Source organism: Daldinia decipiens (genome assembly GCF_022478715.1).
Source record: "Daldinia decipiens strain CBS 113046 unplaced genomic scaffold F4813scaffold_1, whole genome shotgun sequence".
In the NCBI taxonomy this organism is placed as follows: Eukaryota; Fungi; Ascomycota; class Sordariomycetes; order Xylariales; family Hypoxylaceae; genus Daldinia; species Daldinia decipiens.
The window spans coordinates 686,901-702,662 of record NW_026054544.1 but is presented as its reverse complement, the minus strand read 5'-3'; the positions used below and the strand labels follow the sequence as shown (position 1 = coordinate 702,662).

Sequence of the window (15,762 nt, the reverse complement as noted above, 5' to 3'; positions counted from 1 at the left end):
TGCAAGTGCTCATTAACAATTTTATTTTGAAGACTCAACAACATATTACTTATGCCCTCAAATGAGTTTCATAGGTTAGTTACCTTAGGTACCTAACCTAATGTGTACCTATTCTTACTCTATCGCAAAGTCTGCCGGGCATGTTTTACCCTCGAAGCTATTCGTCCCAGTATCGACAGTAAGTAATACACCTAAAACAGATAGTGCAATGAGGTTTACCAACTGTCCTGTCCCGAGACGACTCTATATTCTTCTATGTTAAAATACCTAATGTTTAGTTTTAATTACCTCGCTCCAATAAATCCACACAGTCCTCTAGCTGCGTAACCACAGCCTCAAAGAATTCTTGACAAAAGTTGTCATTCCGCAAATCAGCTTCATTGTGAACGTTTTCAAAACACCAGTTAACCACTGCCAGATACCTCGTGCCGCCATTTTCCAGGATTCCGTTAGTTAGTCGACTTCCTATCTTTCGCTTTGGACTAACCGACTTCACATCCATATTGTCTTCAACATCGAGCCCTTTAATCGCCTTCCCGATAATAAGCTGTGTAAGCAAAACCCCAAGTGAGAATATAATTAGATTCATCGGCTTCCGCGAGTTGGGCGACTTAACCTTTTGAGTTGTCAAGGGGAAGTTCCCCGAACCGTAGCTTTTCATGATATGGGGACGATAGGGAGAATCATGATGAGAATATTCAATACAATCGTCGTAGAAGAAAACAATGTCATCTAAGGTAACCATGTTTTCTAGCCACGGTGTATCATAGAGGTGTAGAATACTGATAGAAAGGGCCAGGGCCGCCTTGATCTTATCAGGATATTCAAATGGCGGTAAGCCTTTCTTGCTTATATCGACAATCTGCCGGAGCGTCACTTTTCTCTGGAAACTTGGGGAAGATGAAGGGTATAGCTCGAACTTGCGCTCTGAATGCAGAACGTATCCGAAGCAGCTTACAGCCTGCTTGTTACTTATTTGGATAGCTTTGCAGAGGTTGATAACTCGTTTAGGTGAACTTGGAGTTGTTGGCAAGATAGGCAATTTCTGTATATTCTTTATTCGAGTTTTTGTTGCTGAGGATATCGCTATGTTTGATTTTGAACTCTTTGGTCTCATCCAAGGAATCAATCGGATACGTCTTCTAGTATTTTGACTAGGATTAGATATTTTGGTAGGAGACGAAGGGCGTTCGTCGCTCTCATTGTCTACTAGCCGAACGGCGAGACTGCTCCAGCTTTCTCTCGTATCCTGAATTACGTGGGCCACGCAATTTCTACCATCGGCGCCAACACCATTGGCGGATTTCAGTACAATATTAAAATTGAACTTCTTAGCAACTTGCTCTTCGATATCACCGGGAACGAGGACAACACGCCTATGTTCAAGTTCAAGACTGACACTATGCTCATTAGCACATGTGCACGTCAACGCGCTGAGTATAGCGTTGTATATGCTCAATGACAACCCGCGAAGAAGCCTTGTGACCCGTGCTTGGGAGCGATGACGCCTGTTTGACTCCAAGTCATTATTTGGTGCAATAAGACCTTCGAGAGCCGAGTTCCCGGTTTTTATACGGGATAATATGTTTTCATAATCCTTTCTATTCAACGTGAAGGATGTCCCTTTCTTGAGTTCCTGGAGAATCGAATGTGAGTCTGTTGGATTTGTCTAAGTATTAAGAGGTAGTTAGATTTAATTCAAGTGTAGAAGTTTCATATAATAGTTTACTTACGGCGTCATTGGATGGAATACAAAGCTTTTCTTTTAACTCTTTTGTTGCCGCTAACATCTCTGCAACGTGGGTTTCGAATGTCCCTTTTGACGTCCAGAGCCGTATACTTAACTCGTCGGAGTACCGCTTCCATTCATCACCAAATGGATTATTGGTCATTCTATCTATCATAGCTAATGGCGCTATTCCGACCAGGAGAGTCTCGCAAGTATTCTGAAACCGTATGCATTCTGTTTCGAGATCCCTCTGAAGACAGATGAGGCCGTACTGAACATGCCACATCGACGACAAGATAGACTTATAACTTTGCACCGCTTTTATCGCTAGAGGGAGGGCCCCTAGGACAAGACCGGCTATTTCCAGACCTGACATTGACAGATTAAGCTGGTTTCAACGGGACAAGGGGGATTGGTGCTTCTCGTAATAGGTATGGGAAGAATTGGTGAGCCCCCGCTCAGCTATGGTCAAGAAGTCGAGATAATGTAACATGTGGCCGCCCCTTTGCAATCTTATTGGAGCTCTATGGCTACGAGGCTGTGTGCGGGGATAGACAGTAAGGAATACGGATAATACCATACGTGCCTTAAATCACTCACTCTTATTTCATGGAAGTGACCAAGCTTTAAGCCTTCCGCCTTAGGTGCCAAACCAAAGACAGAAAATCAAATACAAAATGGATATCGAGCCTCGATTTTCAAAAATTGTTGCGCATAATTTACAGTGCTTTAAGATTCTCATCTCATCCTTCAATGACGACCCCATTCCGAGAGCAGCACGTACTCTGTCTCATTTGGCAAGATTTAAATTATGGGCTGGAAACCTGGGGGCACATCGTCAATCAGGAAGTCGTTCCCTAGAATACCGTCTTCGAGATGCATCATCGCTTCGGAAATATATCACTTCTCTACTTCTACAACTACGCAGCTCCCTCGAGAAAGGTTAGTTCAGATGCGTTTGGGTATACACTGCAATATGCTACTAGTTATACTGAGCGTGATATAGCCTGTGTCACATCAAGGGAATGCACATCTGAAGATGAATCTGAAGATGAGCATAGAGACCCAGTTGATAAGGAGTTAGCGGCTCTTTTTCGACAATATAATGGCTCCAATGAATCTACGCTCGATTTAATCCTAGGGGACGTAGGCCATATACTCGACTGCTTACTTCGGCTGTCTATCACTATTACCAATCCAGCCCCATATGATCAATTCAAATCTAGAGCCGAAGATGGCAGCTTCGCTAACCTTCCTACAGAATGGGATATCCGCCACGTAGAAGAAAAATTTCCTAGCTTAAGCCATGATCTTGCTGAAAGACTCGGGAAAGCAATAACATTTCGGCGTCAGTATTTCAAGTACCGGGAAGACCACTATAGAAAGCTTTCTGAGGGTATACAGAGCGACAGTGGTGTCAACGAGGATATCGGTGCTATCTTCGATGCCATCGTTGATGATATAGGTGAACAGACGACTATAGCCTCTCCTATCCCCCAAAACCTCAGCGATTATAGTGATGAATTAAACCTGCAAGGTAATTTGACGGTAGATTTGGACTCCAGGTCAGAAATCTCTCGAACTTCATATGCCCCTTCTAGTCTTAATCCAGATCAGCTGAGAGTTCCGCCATTGCCAAAAGGACATCTTGATGGTCCGTTCATGTGCCAATTCTGCTATTTTATAATCGAGGTAGATTCGAGGCAAGCTTGGAAGTACGCTAGTTTACCATAAGAAAGCCCTTTTCTCCCTTGTACCATATTAATGTATATATAGGAAGCATGTATTCAGAGACTTAAGGCCATATGTTTGTCTTGAGCCTTGTCTTACAGCTGATCATCAGTTCTCGCATCGCTCTGACTGGGCTAGCCATATGAGAAATGTTCACTGGAGGCAATGGCACTGCCCTTTAGGCTGTTCTCAAAATTTTGATACAGTTGAGGAAGCCCGAGCCCATCTTATGGCAAACCATACTGATGACCTAGAAAGCGGCCAGAGAGCTGTAGGGGACATTGGTAGCCAACCAGATATCCGCAAGGCAGAAGGAAATTGCCCGGTGTGTTTCAACAAGCAGATCAACACAGCCCAACAATATTATTCTCATGTTGGTGATAATTTGGAGCAACTATCTCTTTTCGCACTACCGTACTCCGACGCTGATGAAGATGAAGATGAAATTTCAGAGCAAGGGAGTGAGGAGGAAGAGGACGGGACCAATAGTACGGGCGACAATATTCGAGAACAGTCTAGATCGAGGATGAGAAATGACCCAAGGTCTCTTTGGAGGCGACCATATCTGCTCATTAGAGTAATCCATGCTTTCCGCAATGATGGAATATATAAACCTAGCATTCTCCGTCGAATCTCGCCTCCTTCGGACATTACGCATTGACGAAAACAGAAGAGAAAAAAGTTAATAAAAAGATTAAGCCGAAATATTCCAAGTCAATTTATCTCCTACTTATTTTGAATTATTTTCAAACTTTTTTTTTTTTTAAAAAAAAATTTGCTCTTTTTATTATTTTCTCTCTTGCGTAATAATTGTACAAACTGAAGCAATTGGCAAAGACTTAACTAATGTGTAGATGAGGAGTTTCGTATCACATTACTACATAAACATAGCGGTGCTATTACATCAGACAATAATCATCTTTTATTATCATACCTCATCCAGCAAGATAGAAAAAACAACGGGGTTTTCTGCTGTGTTCCTGTAGTAGAGTATCTGATTGGTGTTCGTCAGATCACGACGTTTTCTAGATAAGGAGTTGATGGTCCGACCGCAATATCGCCAATATCACCAATATTAAGTGTGACCAGTTCGCTGTAGGGTGGTGGTGACTACGACGTCGGATCATACATGTCGAACGCTTTCCACGCAGTCAGTCCTTACGAGGCCGTCGTCATGGGTGTGCTGGATCGATGTCATGGTATTAATGGTATTAATGAAGATGGGCTAATGAAGATGGGCTGCCATGGCGACGATGCTTAGGAACTGACTCATAAAGGTGGGCAGAGTCAACGAGGTGAAACAGAGTTGAGTTAATTTGATAGGTTAAAGAATAGCTGTCGTATGTTAATAAACAAGCAATTCGAAGTTGCATATTGGACCCTGATTTATTCTTCCAACCCTTTTTTTTTCTTTAAGAATTTGGGAGGGCGGCAACTTCCGGATATTATAGGTAAGTGATATCGTGCTGCCACATGCTTAGATACAAGCACTACCTCCTAAGATATGTACAAACAGTGGTATCTACCTACCTAGGTAGATACTTGGAGATACTTCATCCTTACTTAAGCGGTATGTACTTATAATTGGGTCTTTGTTTGAGCTAAAAGCAACGCTAGCGGGTACAATTCCGTCACCCCCCAATCGCAGCGGTAGTCAGCCATCCCACCACCTACACCTGCCGCAGCTTATATCGGTAGTCAGGGTAGTCAGAGGTACTTGAAAGATACCTGTACTGGGGCACTTAGGCTTAGTTGCATTCTTGCTCCCCTCCCCAAAACGAACTTCCAATACAAACCACGACAAAACCTCCCACCTCTTTCGACCACATCTTCTTCTCAACACCACCGTCCATTCGCAAGCCCAACGGCACAGAGAAACCCGTCTGTTAAAGACTCGTTCCTTTGATCGAGGAGACTTTCGTGTACTTCACCATGAACCCTCACCAGAAGAACAAGGTTGACGTCAAGGTCAGTTTTCCATTCACACCTACATCCCTCCCCACCACACTCATCTACTCTACTCCTCGTCGGGTTGGATGCCCACTTACTGTACCCAAGCCAGGGGGGGTAGACGATGCGACGGACGGAACCAAACATATCATCCCAATATTTGGTTAATTATGGCGAGATTTAAGTCTCACGTCTTTGTCTCTACTACACTACCGAACATCTCCATCGTTCCACATGACACCGCTGCACATAACCCCACATACAAATACCACCAGCATGGATGCTAACTCCCTCTATCGCAGTCGCTCACCCCCGATGAGCAACGCCTCTTCCGCCTGTACGGCAAGCTGCCGTCGAAATCCGACCATTTCGCCAAGCACCTAAAGGAGCGCAAGTATTTTGACAGCGGAGACTACGCCATGTCGAAGGCGGGCAAGGGCGACAGCGTCGACACCGGCAGCGTCGGCAGCCAGCACCCCGTCCCCGAGAACATCCCCCACCTAACGTCGCCCAACGGCCAGAACGGCGGTGGCGTCGTCGCTCACCAGCACCACCCCAGCCTGCACGCTCACACCGGCCAACAGGTCACCTCCACCGGCAGCCCTATCAAGGAGAGCAGCTTCCTCAACCGCGAAACCAGCGCCGACGAGAACGACACCGCTGAGAATGGCGACAAGGAGAACAACGCTATCAATGCTGAAGCTGCCGGTACCGCGGTGAACGGCGATGCTGCCAAAGCTATCCCGATCAGAAGATAGGATGATAGTAAGACGACACTGCTACTAGGGCGGGACAATGTAGGATGAGGTGAGACGAGATGATTCAACGGGGGATAGCGAATGAACAGCGTTGGATGCTACCTACTTACCTAAGAAAAGAGGCGCGTTATCTAAAGGGTTTCCACCCTTCTCCCCAGCCCTATCATGCACGGCCAAGGGGAGCGCATGTGTACGTTTTTTGCCCGTCGTTGTACGACCGAGTAGTTGCGCTGCGTTTTATTGCGCGCGAGGGAGACGAGAAAGGTGCAAAGGGTGCTAGTTAGCCGGCTCCCTTTCAGGCCGATGGGAAACGAGGGACTTTTTTTTAGTTACTTCTTTTTGATTTTTAATCCTCCCGCGGCGTTCGGGGAAACGGTGATTTCGCGTGGTACTGGCAAAGGGAAATCTTCGCAATTGCAAAAAATATTACGGATGAAACGACGCTGTGTCGTCGTCGTCGTCGTCGTCGTCTTCTAGGGTCTATTCCCAAATCCCAAATCGAGAACTTTCGCTAAGATCCCTGGTTCCTTTGCTTTTGTTTTAGTCTCTGTGTTCTGGCTTGGTTGACTTAGGTATGTTTGGAACTGCTGCTATTTATTACTCTTGCCTGTAAATGAAACATGGGTTAGGCATTGCTCTGGTGTCAGTGTCAGATAGTTGTTTTTGATAACGAGGGTTAATATCTCGGAAAATCTGAAGTCGTTGTGCCGTGTTCTCAACAGGGTATTCATGTGCTAGATTGTAGCTTTCCATTGATTGTTTGTCTTTCTGCTGGGTATATACCAGGAAGCTATCATCACACTTTTCCAGTTCCTCTACATACTTGGTTACTCGGTAAGTGGAATTCTATCTTCAAAATGCACAGGCCTTCTCCGCCAACGCCTTAGCACCATCGAAGGTCTTGCTTCCTCCGATGAATCCCGACGCATGCACAAATACACCACCCGGAACCCCAGACAGCTCGTCCAACTGCTCATCGCGCGCGCCCCGCCACGGCTCGGGCAGCGCCTTTCGGCTCTGGAACGAGTCCTTGGTCACAGGCACAGCTTGTATCCGCCACTTGGAGTCGAGGACGGGCTTCTCCGGGTACAGCACGTAGAGAATTTTCTTAGCCGACTCTCCCTCTTCTTCTTCCAGGGTATACAAATGGTCCTTCCAGGGCACGGATTGGCCCTCAAACACCATGACGCGGCCCTCGGGGTCGAACTGCAGTCTTTTCTTGTAAGCATCCTGAACGATGGCGCGCGCGGGCAGCCATGCTCGCGTGTAGAAATCGAGGTCCCGCGAGAACTCCTCGCCAATACGCGTGCTCGCCGTAAGGAACTTCTCGTCCTCGGCGGCCTGGGCCTCGATCGGGTCCGAGGGCATGGGATCGTTCCATTTGGGGTTTAGGCGACCAACCATGGCACCGAGCGAGAAGCCACCGGTGCTAAATGCCTTCTCGATGCCGGCCTCCTCTAGCTTCTTCGGGTCGTACGATGAGATGCCGTTGTCGTGGGCGTCGAGAGGCTCGATGAAGGACTCGTAGAGCTTGTTCCACACCACACCGACCTCATCGCTATCCTCAGACTTGCTTAGTTGCTGGGCGACTATGGACTTGCCGAAGTGCATGTACACCAGCCCCGCGCTGGACAGCCTGGTTGGTCGGCCGGGGAAGGTTGTGGTGAAGGTACGCTGGTGGTGGTCGTAGCGGTTGCGCGAGGCGTCATATTCACCACCTACGTCGACGATGGTGTGGCATGTCTCTAGTAGAGCCGGGTCGCGCGTGCGGACGAGGGAAGAGTCGGCGTAAGTAGGAAGTAGCCGTAGCATGTAAACGGCGAGGGCCTCATCAGCATGGAAATGGCCGTTGTGGGTGCCGATTTTAACACCGCTACCACCGCCCGAGGTTTTCAATCTTTTTGCTGCGCTTTCAGCCATTTTGAATACTTGTCGGAACATACAATTGTATATATTTGGTTATATATGTGGTTGTTTAATTGTTCCAATTGACTTTTCGTTGTTTGTAAAGGTCAGCCTGTGAATATTTCTAATGATAACTATTGGCTGTAAAGAAGTAATAAAGAGGGATAGCACACGAATGGTGGGCTGGTGGGGTCTATAATTTGGCCTTTTTAAGTTTGGTGCGGTGCAGTAGGTAATATCGGGTATCCAGGTATCGATAGCTTGAGGTGTGGAATGTTTAATTGATAGGTACCTAGGGGTGGTTTTAGCAAAGTGCTCCATCTGGAGAACTGATGCTTTTATTAGCCCCCAAAAGAAGGAGGAGATGGTATGAACGCGTGTTGTTAGGAAGGAAAGATGCGCGGTATCAGTGTGCTAGGCTAGAAGGGAAATGCGATCGCTCTTGCCATAACACATAACCTCTTTTTTATGAATACACCCGCCCTTTTTGAATCATTAAATTTTCAATCCACCAAACATTAACCCCCCAACTCTCATTGTCTTCTTGTTTTTAGTCACGTTCGGAGGCATGGGCCATGTTTGACAATTCCGCCTTGTCCCGTGTCGCTTGTCGTAATCATTTAGGATAGCCTCCCCTCCCAACCGAAATTTTATCTCTCATTTATCTCTCATTTACTTCTCTTCGCAATCAATTAACCCAACCTTTCCAAATTCTTACCATCTCTAATTTAATTCCCTTTTCCCCTTACAACCGTCAAATTATCATTTATCGCGTCTCTATCGCGTAAGACGGCTGCTACGTAGACAGACAATGGAACGCTCGGTTAAGGCCGAGTTCGACAAAGATGTCGACCATAGCGACCTTCATATGACTGGTACCAGGCCGTCATATAAATCGTGGAAGAAGAAGTATCGAAAGATGCGCATCAAGTTCGACCACCAAATGCAGGAAATCGAGACTCTGCATAAACTAGAACAAAAGGCCATGCGAACTGCTAAGCGGTTAGCTATCGAGAACGAGTAAGAACTATCCCTTTCTTCGCGCTTTATCTCGACAGATGGACATGCGACCGCTAACCGCGCCTTCAGTCGCCTACTGGACTTGCTATTTGATATCAACGAGTCGCCCCAGATCCCTTTCGAGCGACGGATAGACCTCGGTTTGGAAGATGACGATGACGATAACGACTCAGACGCAACCCAAAAACCTACAAGGTCTCTAAGGCGACTAGAGCAGGACGTTCCGCATAGATCGTTTGCCGCCACTGTTGACCAATATCCAGAAATATTGGATGACTTGGAACCTCGAGACCCCCAGATACATCCTACTTCTTTTCTAACAGCTGATGACGTTGACGAGTATCTCCACGAACTCGATACGCGATTGGGCCTAAAGCCAAAGCCCACTCTCGCGCCTAGCGCCATTGGCAAAGATATCCCAAATCCAGCCGCCAACTTCGCGCTGCGCAACCCGACGAGTGTCTACAACTGGCTGCGAAGACATGCACCTAAGACGTTCCTCCAAGACCTTGAGAAGGAGAAGGACAAAGGCAAAGACAAGGACGACGGTCATGATAAGGACGACGACGGTCGGAAGCGCAAAGGCGGCGGGGCCGCACGAAATAAGAGGCAATCAGCTGTCAGCCGTAAGGAAAAAGAGAAGGAAGCTGCCGAGTCCATGGACTGGGATGATGATGCGGGTTACGATGCGCCGGCGAAGGGGAAGAGGAAAAGAGACGACGACGGCGGTTACCGACCTAAGGGGGGATCGAGCAGGCCTACGAAGAAGCGTAAGAGCAAAGACTTTGGTTCTCTTCCAACCAAGGGTTCGCGGAAGTCAACCGCTTAAATTCTTATATTAACTACCTACCTACTCCATATTACGATAGTCCTACGAGGGGGCTTCTTCGGTGTATTTTCATAAGTAGTCGATGGCTACGGGCGCAGGGTTTAAGGGCATTAAAAGGCACCACGATGATTGAGATCAGTTTGGCATGGAATTGGTACTAGAAGGGTATATAATGCGGTAGTGTTTTGATCAGTCTAGTCTAGCCTCACAATCCTGTGTCTAACTAGGCCTATTAATAAGTTCAAGTGCGTCTTTACAACTGCTTTCCCATTCCGTGTATAGTGACTGAATCGAGCTTCACATGACATACATACATACATACATACCTGCAAGGGCGTCTACGTAGGAGCTTTGGCCGTGTCGACTTGATTGGTTCCCGCTCTTTCAATTAAGTGGAATTTTCTCAATGGGTACAAATTCAGGGCTTTGTTTTGTTTGGGCTTCCATGGAAATCTTGGGAGCCAATAAATTCATACAATTAAGTCGAACGGGTCAGCAGATACATCGTCAGTTCTCAACCTTTATAAGTTGTTTACCTACATAAATTAGTTGATCAAAATCGCAATATCGGAATTCGAACTGAGACTACTTATAGTAAAAGGCGTAGTTATATCTACTACATAGGTTAAGCTTTTGGGTCTCATTGCAGCATACTACTTCGTACATACATACCTGGTACGCAAACTAAACATAACAACAATCGACACCGAGATCCAGGGAAATCTCGGAATATAAAAGGTGCCCTCCTTTCCCACACATCGTTACCCACATTATAAGCAGTCCAGTCACGCACGCACGCAGCAGCAGCAAGTCCCAGCCCACCAAGATGCCGGAACGCAAGACATACGTAGTGGAGCACCTGGACGCGGAGCTGGGGCCGTGGTCGGAGCTGGAGTACGCGGCGATCGCGGAGGAGACGCAGCGGGCGCAGAGCACGTTTATGCTGTCGTCGCTGCCGCGCGGGTTCAAGGTCCCGTACAAGCTGACGGGGTTCCCGTCCTTCATCGCCGAGGGCCGGAGCATCGAGGATATATACACGGACGAGGAGGACAGGGAGAGGGTGTGTCTGCTGGATCCGCAGGCGGAGAGGGATTTGAGCCCGGATGATAAGAGGGACTTCGATGTGTTTCTGTTTGGCGGGATTCTGGGCGATGATCCGCCGAGAGGTATGTGTGGGCTTTTCTTTGCTGTGGGGGGGGTGGAGGCCAGATGGTTTTTTTTTTTTTTTTTTTTTTGAGATGGATGGGTGAAGGGAAGGATAGCGGAATGGTAATGAAAATCAAGTTGCTAATATGATGGACAGATCGCACGTCCGAGCTACGTAAGAAGGGATACCAGGGCCGCCGGCTAGGCCCCGTGCAGATGACGACGGATACGGCGGTGAGGGTGACACGGATGGTGATCGAGGAGCAGTGTAGGTTGATTCACCTCCCTCTTCTCGGCCTTGCCTATTTTTAATAGCCAGCTACCTCGCGAACGAGTAAGAGTATAGTGAACCCACGGAGCTAACGAGGGAAACAGTCACGTTGAACAAGATACCCTACCTCGACTACCCCGAGCTCAAGTTCACCGAGCACGAGAGCACGGAGATGCCGTTCCGATACGTGAAGGGCAAAGACGGAAAGCCGATCATGCCTCAGGTGGGTGAATATTTCCGCAATTTTCTCATTTCTCATTTTCTATTTTCTCATTTTCTATTTTTCCCCCCAATCCCACAGTCTTCACCGCTGTTTTAGTCTTTGTCTGCTACATAGCTGGAGTATGGCGTCTCTGATAACGACTTGGTAGGGAATGATAGATCTTATCAAGAAGGATGCCGACAAGAGTATCAACGATCTATTCTAGAATCCATTCCAGAATGAATTCTAGACTGTGAACTGCAACGAGTACCGGGACGAAATTGGGCAACGAGTGATTAGGACAGGCTAGGTACCTACCTACCTAACCTGACCAACAAAATTACTTGACTAAACGCAAACGCCATGGCTGGTTGATGGGGTTTGAGGATCATCGAGTAGTCTGTGACTACCTAGTTACTGTATTATGAGCTGGAAAATGCGATCACGCATGTATTTACCCCCGAGGAACAAAGTACTCCACAGGAAGCAGACAAGAATACTTAAGAATAGGCAAATTAAACCACCAAGATTGATTCTCATTTCGGAAGCTCTTGACTGAACCTCAAAGTGCTATATAATAAGAGTCAACTCCGATCAGCATGCTTGGAAGAACACTTAGATTTCATCCATGTCCACGTCCTCATTCTCATCTCCCTCTCCTCCCGATCCATAATACTCGGCCCTGTCCATCTCTTCTTCATCTACATTCTCATCTATCACCTCATTCTCATCCCCTTGCTCCCCTTCTTCTTCCAATTCATCCCAATGATGCGGTGTGGGCGTAGAAACCATAGTATCAGCAACGCTAGGCGAAGGCGAAGTTGCGGCTGACCCCTCACGAATCGATAACGTTCTAAGAATGCCCGCGTCTTTCACCCTCATTCTCCTCGGGCCCCTAGTATGGGGAAGATTGAATTTGCCTCGGTGGCCTTGCTTGAGTTTTCTGCTTCGGTTATGTTGGGCTCTCACTTCCATGCTCTTAGCAATTACAGTGACTTCATCCGTCTCGCCCAACTTTTTCTTGAGCGCGATGAGCTTCTCGAGAAAATTGCCCTGGGCGACTCTTTCCGGACCCGCCCACTTTTCGGCAGGAGGAACAGCAGGTTGGGAGGTTTGCCGCTCCTTAGACGCAATCGCATCCCGCTGTCGTTTTAGAGTGGCGTCCTTGGACTTGAGCTGCTTCTCCTTGACGTTGATTCTTGCGCAGCTAGCGGCCAAGAGATCCACATCATGATCCAGCTGCCGGAGAGCCGGAAGAGGGTTATCGTTGTCACGCTTTGCTATGAGGAGTTCGGTGCCGACGTTCTGGTTCCATTGGCCTGAATAAACGCGCCCCTTATACGAAATAATTGGGTTAGTAGTTTCGAGGTCCAAGATCTGAACCTCATGGTCATCTCCGTCGTCAGCAATTTGAGACTCTTTCGGGTTTGAATCTCGCGATAGATCTCTCTCATCATCGCTATTATCGATACCGTTACTCGGGCTCATCCGCCTATTCAAGTACAACTTCGCCCTTTCAGCTTTCTCGCCACCTCGATAGCCCGGCCTGTTAACAACACTGGCATCACGGCTAGTGAAGTCTGCTTGAGAGAGGTCTAGAGTGACATAGAAGCTCTAACATAAGTTAGTCGCTAATCTAAATGCTTGTGGTGGAATGCTTACCTCAGTCTCGGTTTTGGAATATTCATATTCCCATTCAGATTCATCCTCCTCGGCGGGCAGTTGGCTGTGCCAGGTCGCGGGAGCTCCGTAGGGAACGCGAGGACCAGCCTCACTTACACCGTTCCTAGCCATCGGATATCTGTAAGATAGAATTATGACGGCTTAAGGATATGCAGAAACGCATTGAGATGTCAGGTTGTCGTGTAACACGGATTTGAAAGTCAACTTTGTAATTGTAATTTGTAATTCCCTAGTAGGTCTATCTTTTAAAGAGCGAAGTTGCGTCTTCATAGCTTACCTAATCTTTTAACTACCTAGGTAGGTACCTAACTAAGTGAAATGTCATGAAGTTTAGAAATGAGATGCTTGCCATTTCTAGCGGTAGCTTAGGCGGTCAACACTGGCATTACACGCTAAGTTTCCAGGTAGCTGTAGCTACCTAACCTAGGTACCTAGGTAGGTAACTCTTGGAGGGGTCGTTCAAGCGCAATCGCTCCCGTCCTAGATGCCCCTCCTGCCCCTCATTCGCGCTGAAAATTCCCATTGTAGCTGCCTTTGACTCACCCGTCAAACTCCCTCTAGCTCTCTTGCGTAGATAAACTTCGAGGTCCGCTAGGTTATCGCTAACTTACAGCTGTTTCGCTATAAACTATAGTTACGTAGATACCTAGTTAAGTCTAACTTCCCCTGTATCCCTAAACATTGCAAACTTTTCGTGCTCTCGGGTCCCTTTCCTTAGGTACACTTACACGCCGCTACCGCTCTCGCCCGCTATGCCTACAGTTCACTTGCTCGACTATGTCGCGGGCAATGTACGGTCTCTCGTCAACGCCATTGAAAAGTGCGGATACAGCGTTGAATGGGTCCGTAGCCCAGATGAGGTTGCGCGCGCAGAGAAGCTGATCCTGCCCGGAGTTGGCCACTTCGGCCACTGCACAAGCCAGTTAGCATCTGCCGGATACTTACCTGCTATCCGCGCGCATATTGAAGCCGGCAAGCCGTTTATAGGGATCTGCGTCGGGCTTCAAGCGTTATTCGAAGGTTCAGTTGAAGACCCTGCCCATCCGGGTCTAGGTATAATAAAAGGCTCTCTGGATCGCTTCGATGACACCCAGAAATCCGTTCCGCATATCGGCTGGAATAGCGCCAATGCCGGCGGCAAGAGTTTATACGGTTTAAGCCCGCAAAGCAAGTACTACTACGTCCACTCATATAAGTACCCGTACGTTAAAGGCGATCTAGAGAGCCAAGGCTGGACGGTTGCGACAGGAGAGTACGGTGGAGAGGTATTTGTGGGCGCCGTAGCGAAGAAGAACGTGCTGGCGACGCAGTTCCACCCGGAGAAGAGCGGCGTTGCAGGACTCAGAGTGTTAAAAGCATTCCTGACAGGCGAGGGCGCAAAGACACTAGGCCAAGACGTAACCGGACCAGCACCAACAGGCGGCCTAACAAAGCGAGTCATCGCGTGCCTTGACGTACGAACAAACGACCAAGGAGACCTCGTCGTGACGAAGGGTGACCAATATGATGTGCGCGAAAAGACAGACAACCGCGACGTGCGCAACCTTGGCAAGCCAGTTGATATGGCCAAGAAGTACTACGAGCAGGGCGCGGACGAAGTCACCTTCCTCAACATCACCAGCTTCCGAGATTGTCCGCTGGCCGATCTGCCTATGCTCGAGATTTTACGGCGCACCTCGGAGACGGTCTTCGTCCCGCTGACAGTCGGCGGTGGCATCCGCGACACGGTCGACACGGACGGGTCCAAGGTTAGCGCGCTCGAGATTGCGACTATGTACTTCAAGAGCGGCGCGGACAAGGTCTCCATCGGATCTGATGCCGTGCTCGCTGCCGAGGAGTACCTCGCCGTTGGGCGCAAGCTCTTCGGCAACACGGCCATTGAGCAGATTTCCAAGGCGTACGGGAACCAAGCCGTTGTAGTCAGCGTCGATCCTAAGCGCGTCTATGTACCTAAGATCGACGCCACGCGCCACGCCACCATTCGCACAAATTTCCCGGGCCCCCGCGGCGAGGAGTACTGCTGGTATGCCTGCACGATCAAAGGCGGTCGCGAGACCCGTGATTTGGATGTCGTCGAGCTGGCCTGTGCCGTAGAGGCCATGGGCACCGGCGAGATCCTGCTTAACTGCATCGATCGCGACGGCACCAACTTGGGCTTCGACCTCGAGTTGATTAACCAAGTCAAGGCCTCGGTACGCATTCCCGTCATCGCGTCTAGCGGTGCTGGCAACCCATCCCACTTCCAGGAAGTCTTCGAGAAGACGCGGACGGACGCTGCGTTGGGAGCAGGCATGTTCCACAGGGGAGAGTACACTGTCAAGCAAGTCAAAGATTACCTAGCAGAAAAGGGGTTGGAAGTGAGACAGTTCGAAGGGGAATTATGAAATCTGGTGTCAAGAGGGGTAACGGGTCTGGCGCATTTATCGCATTACGGCATTTAGTAGATAGGCGTTACGGGTTTAAAATATGGAAGTGGAAAGATAGAAGCTCGTTGTCTATTGATAGTAATTTGTTACTATACCATTGCCTTCGCATTAC

The 15,762-nt window shown here is 48.2% G+C and overlaps 8 protein-coding genes across 8 annotated transcripts; 5 read left to right on the top strand and 3 right to left on the bottom strand.

Moving 5' to 3' along the window:
• Nucleotides 1-55: 55 nt before the first annotated feature.
• On the bottom strand, nucleotides 56-2,316 carry F4813DRAFT_9406 (uncharacterized protein). Its single transcript, XM_049249063.1, has 2 exons — nucleotides 1,734-2,316; nucleotides 56-1,669 (listed from the first exon to the last, which is right to left on the bottom strand). The coding sequence occupies exons 1-2, from the start codon at nucleotides 2,103-2,105 to the stop codon at nucleotides 281-283; spliced, it is 1,761 nt and encodes a 586-aa protein (XP_049104706.1). The 5' UTR covers nucleotides 2,106-2,316; the 3' UTR covers nucleotides 56-280.
• An 8-nt stretch (nucleotides 2,317-2,324) lies between these two features.
• F4813DRAFT_341731 (uncharacterized protein) lies at nucleotides 2,325-4,293 on the top strand. Its single transcript, XM_049241324.1, has 3 exons — nucleotides 2,325-2,671; nucleotides 2,736-3,444; nucleotides 3,506-4,293. The coding sequence occupies exons 1-3, from the start codon at nucleotides 2,407-2,409 to the stop codon at nucleotides 4,119-4,121; spliced, it is 1,590 nt and encodes a 529-aa protein (XP_049104705.1). The 5' UTR covers nucleotides 2,325-2,406; the 3' UTR covers nucleotides 4,122-4,293.
• A 501-nt stretch (nucleotides 4,294-4,794) lies between these two features.
• F4813DRAFT_341717 (Endosulfine-domain-containing protein) lies at nucleotides 4,795-6,880 on the top strand. Its single transcript, XM_049241323.1, has 2 exons — nucleotides 4,795-5,428; nucleotides 5,713-6,880. The coding sequence occupies exons 1-2, from the start codon at nucleotides 5,393-5,395 to the stop codon at nucleotides 6,166-6,168; spliced, it is 492 nt and encodes a 163-aa protein (XP_049104704.1). The 5' UTR covers nucleotides 4,795-5,392; the 3' UTR covers nucleotides 6,169-6,880.
• A 140-nt stretch (nucleotides 6,881-7,020) lies between these two features.
• F4813DRAFT_384318 (metal-dependent protein hydrolase) lies at nucleotides 7,021-8,088 on the bottom strand (the record flags this gene model as incomplete). Its single annotated transcript, XM_049246071.1, has 1 exon — nucleotides 7,021-8,088. One exon carries the CDS (start codon nucleotides 8,086-8,088, stop codon nucleotides 7,021-7,023), a length of 1,068 nt encoding a protein of 355 aa, XP_049104703.1.
• A 409-nt stretch (nucleotides 8,089-8,497) lies between these two features.
• F4813DRAFT_9158 (IEC3 subunit of the Ino80 complex, chromatin re-modelling-domain-containing protein) lies at nucleotides 8,498-10,181 on the top strand. The gene is made up of 2 exons (XM_049249034.1): nucleotides 8,498-9,093; nucleotides 9,163-10,181. Exons 1-2 carry the CDS (start codon nucleotides 8,885-8,887, stop codon nucleotides 9,920-9,922), a joined length of 969 nt encoding a protein of 322 aa, XP_049104702.1. The 5' UTR covers nucleotides 8,498-8,884; the 3' UTR covers nucleotides 9,923-10,181.
• A 350-nt stretch (nucleotides 10,182-10,531) lies between these two features.
• F4813DRAFT_9141 (DUF431-domain-containing protein) lies at nucleotides 10,532-11,962 on the top strand. Its single transcript, XM_049249031.1, has 4 exons — nucleotides 10,532-11,088; nucleotides 11,226-11,336; nucleotides 11,444-11,562; nucleotides 11,711-11,962. Exons 1-4 carry the CDS (start codon nucleotides 10,749-10,751, stop codon nucleotides 11,765-11,767), a joined length of 627 nt encoding a protein of 208 aa, XP_049104701.1. The 5' UTR covers nucleotides 10,532-10,748; the 3' UTR covers nucleotides 11,768-11,962.
• On the bottom strand, nucleotides 11,713-13,528 carry F4813DRAFT_9144 (uncharacterized protein). Its single transcript, XM_049249033.1, has 2 exons — nucleotides 13,204-13,528; nucleotides 11,713-13,155 (listed from the first exon to the last, which is right to left on the bottom strand). The coding sequence occupies exons 1-2, from the start codon at nucleotides 13,333-13,335 to the stop codon at nucleotides 12,157-12,159; spliced, it is 1,131 nt and encodes a 376-aa protein (XP_049104700.1). The 5' UTR covers nucleotides 13,336-13,528; the 3' UTR covers nucleotides 11,713-12,156.
• A 19-nt stretch (nucleotides 13,529-13,547) lies between these two features.
• F4813DRAFT_341711 (imidazole glycerol phosphate synthase HisHF) lies at nucleotides 13,548-15,709 on the top strand. Its single transcript, XM_049241322.1, has one exon. It carries the CDS (start codon nucleotides 13,977-13,979, stop codon nucleotides 15,606-15,608), a length of 1,632 nt encoding a protein of 543 aa, XP_049104699.1. The 5' UTR covers nucleotides 13,548-13,976; the 3' UTR covers nucleotides 15,609-15,709.
• The last annotated feature ends 53 nt before the right edge of the window (nucleotides 15,710-15,762 follow it).

Bases quoted from the DNA above. Each gene is read 5' to 3' on its own strand.
- F4813DRAFT_9406 (XM_049249063.1), bottom strand. From the start codon at position 2,105: ATGTCAGGTCTGGAAATAGCCGGTCTTGTCCTAGGGGCCCTCCCTCTA. The intron at 1,670-1,733 runs GTAAGTAAACTA...CTTAATACTTAG, and splicing joins GTATTCCATCCAATGACGCC to ACAAATCCAACAGACTCACA.
- F4813DRAFT_341731 (XM_049241324.1), top strand. From the start codon at position 2,407: ATGGATATCGAGCCTCGATTTTCAAAAATTGTTGCGCATAATTTACAG. The intron at 2,672-2,735 runs GTTAGTTCAGAT...AGCGTGATATAG, and splicing joins ACGCAGCTCCCTCGAGAAAG to CCTGTGTCACATCAAGGGAA. The intron at 3,445-3,505 runs GTACGCTAGTTT...ATGTATATATAG, and splicing joins GATTCGAGGCAAGCTTGGAA to GAAGCATGTATTCAGAGACT.
- F4813DRAFT_341717 (XM_049241323.1), top strand. From the start codon at position 5,393: ATGAACCCTCACCAGAAGAACAAGGTTGACGTCAAG. The intron at 5,429-5,712 runs GTCAGTTTTCCA...CCTCTATCGCAG, and splicing joins AGAACAAGGTTGACGTCAAG to TCGCTCACCCCCGATGAGCA.
- F4813DRAFT_9158 (XM_049249034.1), top strand. From the start codon at position 8,885: ATGGAACGCTCGGTTAAGGCCGAGTTCGACAAAGATGTCGACCATAGC. The intron at 9,094-9,162 runs GTAAGAACTATC...CCGCGCCTTCAG, and splicing joins CGGTTAGCTATCGAGAACGA to TCGCCTACTGGACTTGCTAT.
- F4813DRAFT_9141 (XM_049249031.1), top strand. From the start codon at position 10,749: ATGCCGGAACGCAAGACATACGTAGTGGAGCACCTGGACGCGGAGCTG. The intron at 11,089-11,225 runs GTATGTGTGGGC...TATGATGGACAG, and splicing joins GGGCGATGATCCGCCGAGAG to ATCGCACGTCCGAGCTACGT. The intron at 11,337-11,443 runs GTAGGTTGATTC...CGAGGGAAACAG, and splicing joins GATGGTGATCGAGGAGCAGT to TCACGTTGAACAAGATACCC.
- F4813DRAFT_9144 (XM_049249033.1), bottom strand. From the start codon at position 13,335: ATGGCTAGGAACGGTGTAAGTGAGGCTGGTCCTCGCGTTCCCTACGGA. The intron at 13,156-13,203 runs GTAAGCATTCCA...AACTTATGTTAG, and splicing joins ATTCCAAAACCGAGACTGAG to AGCTTCTATGTCACTCTAGA.
- F4813DRAFT_341711 (XM_049241322.1), top strand. From the start codon at position 13,977: ATGCCTACAGTTCACTTGCTCGACTATGTCGCGGGCAATGTACGGTCT.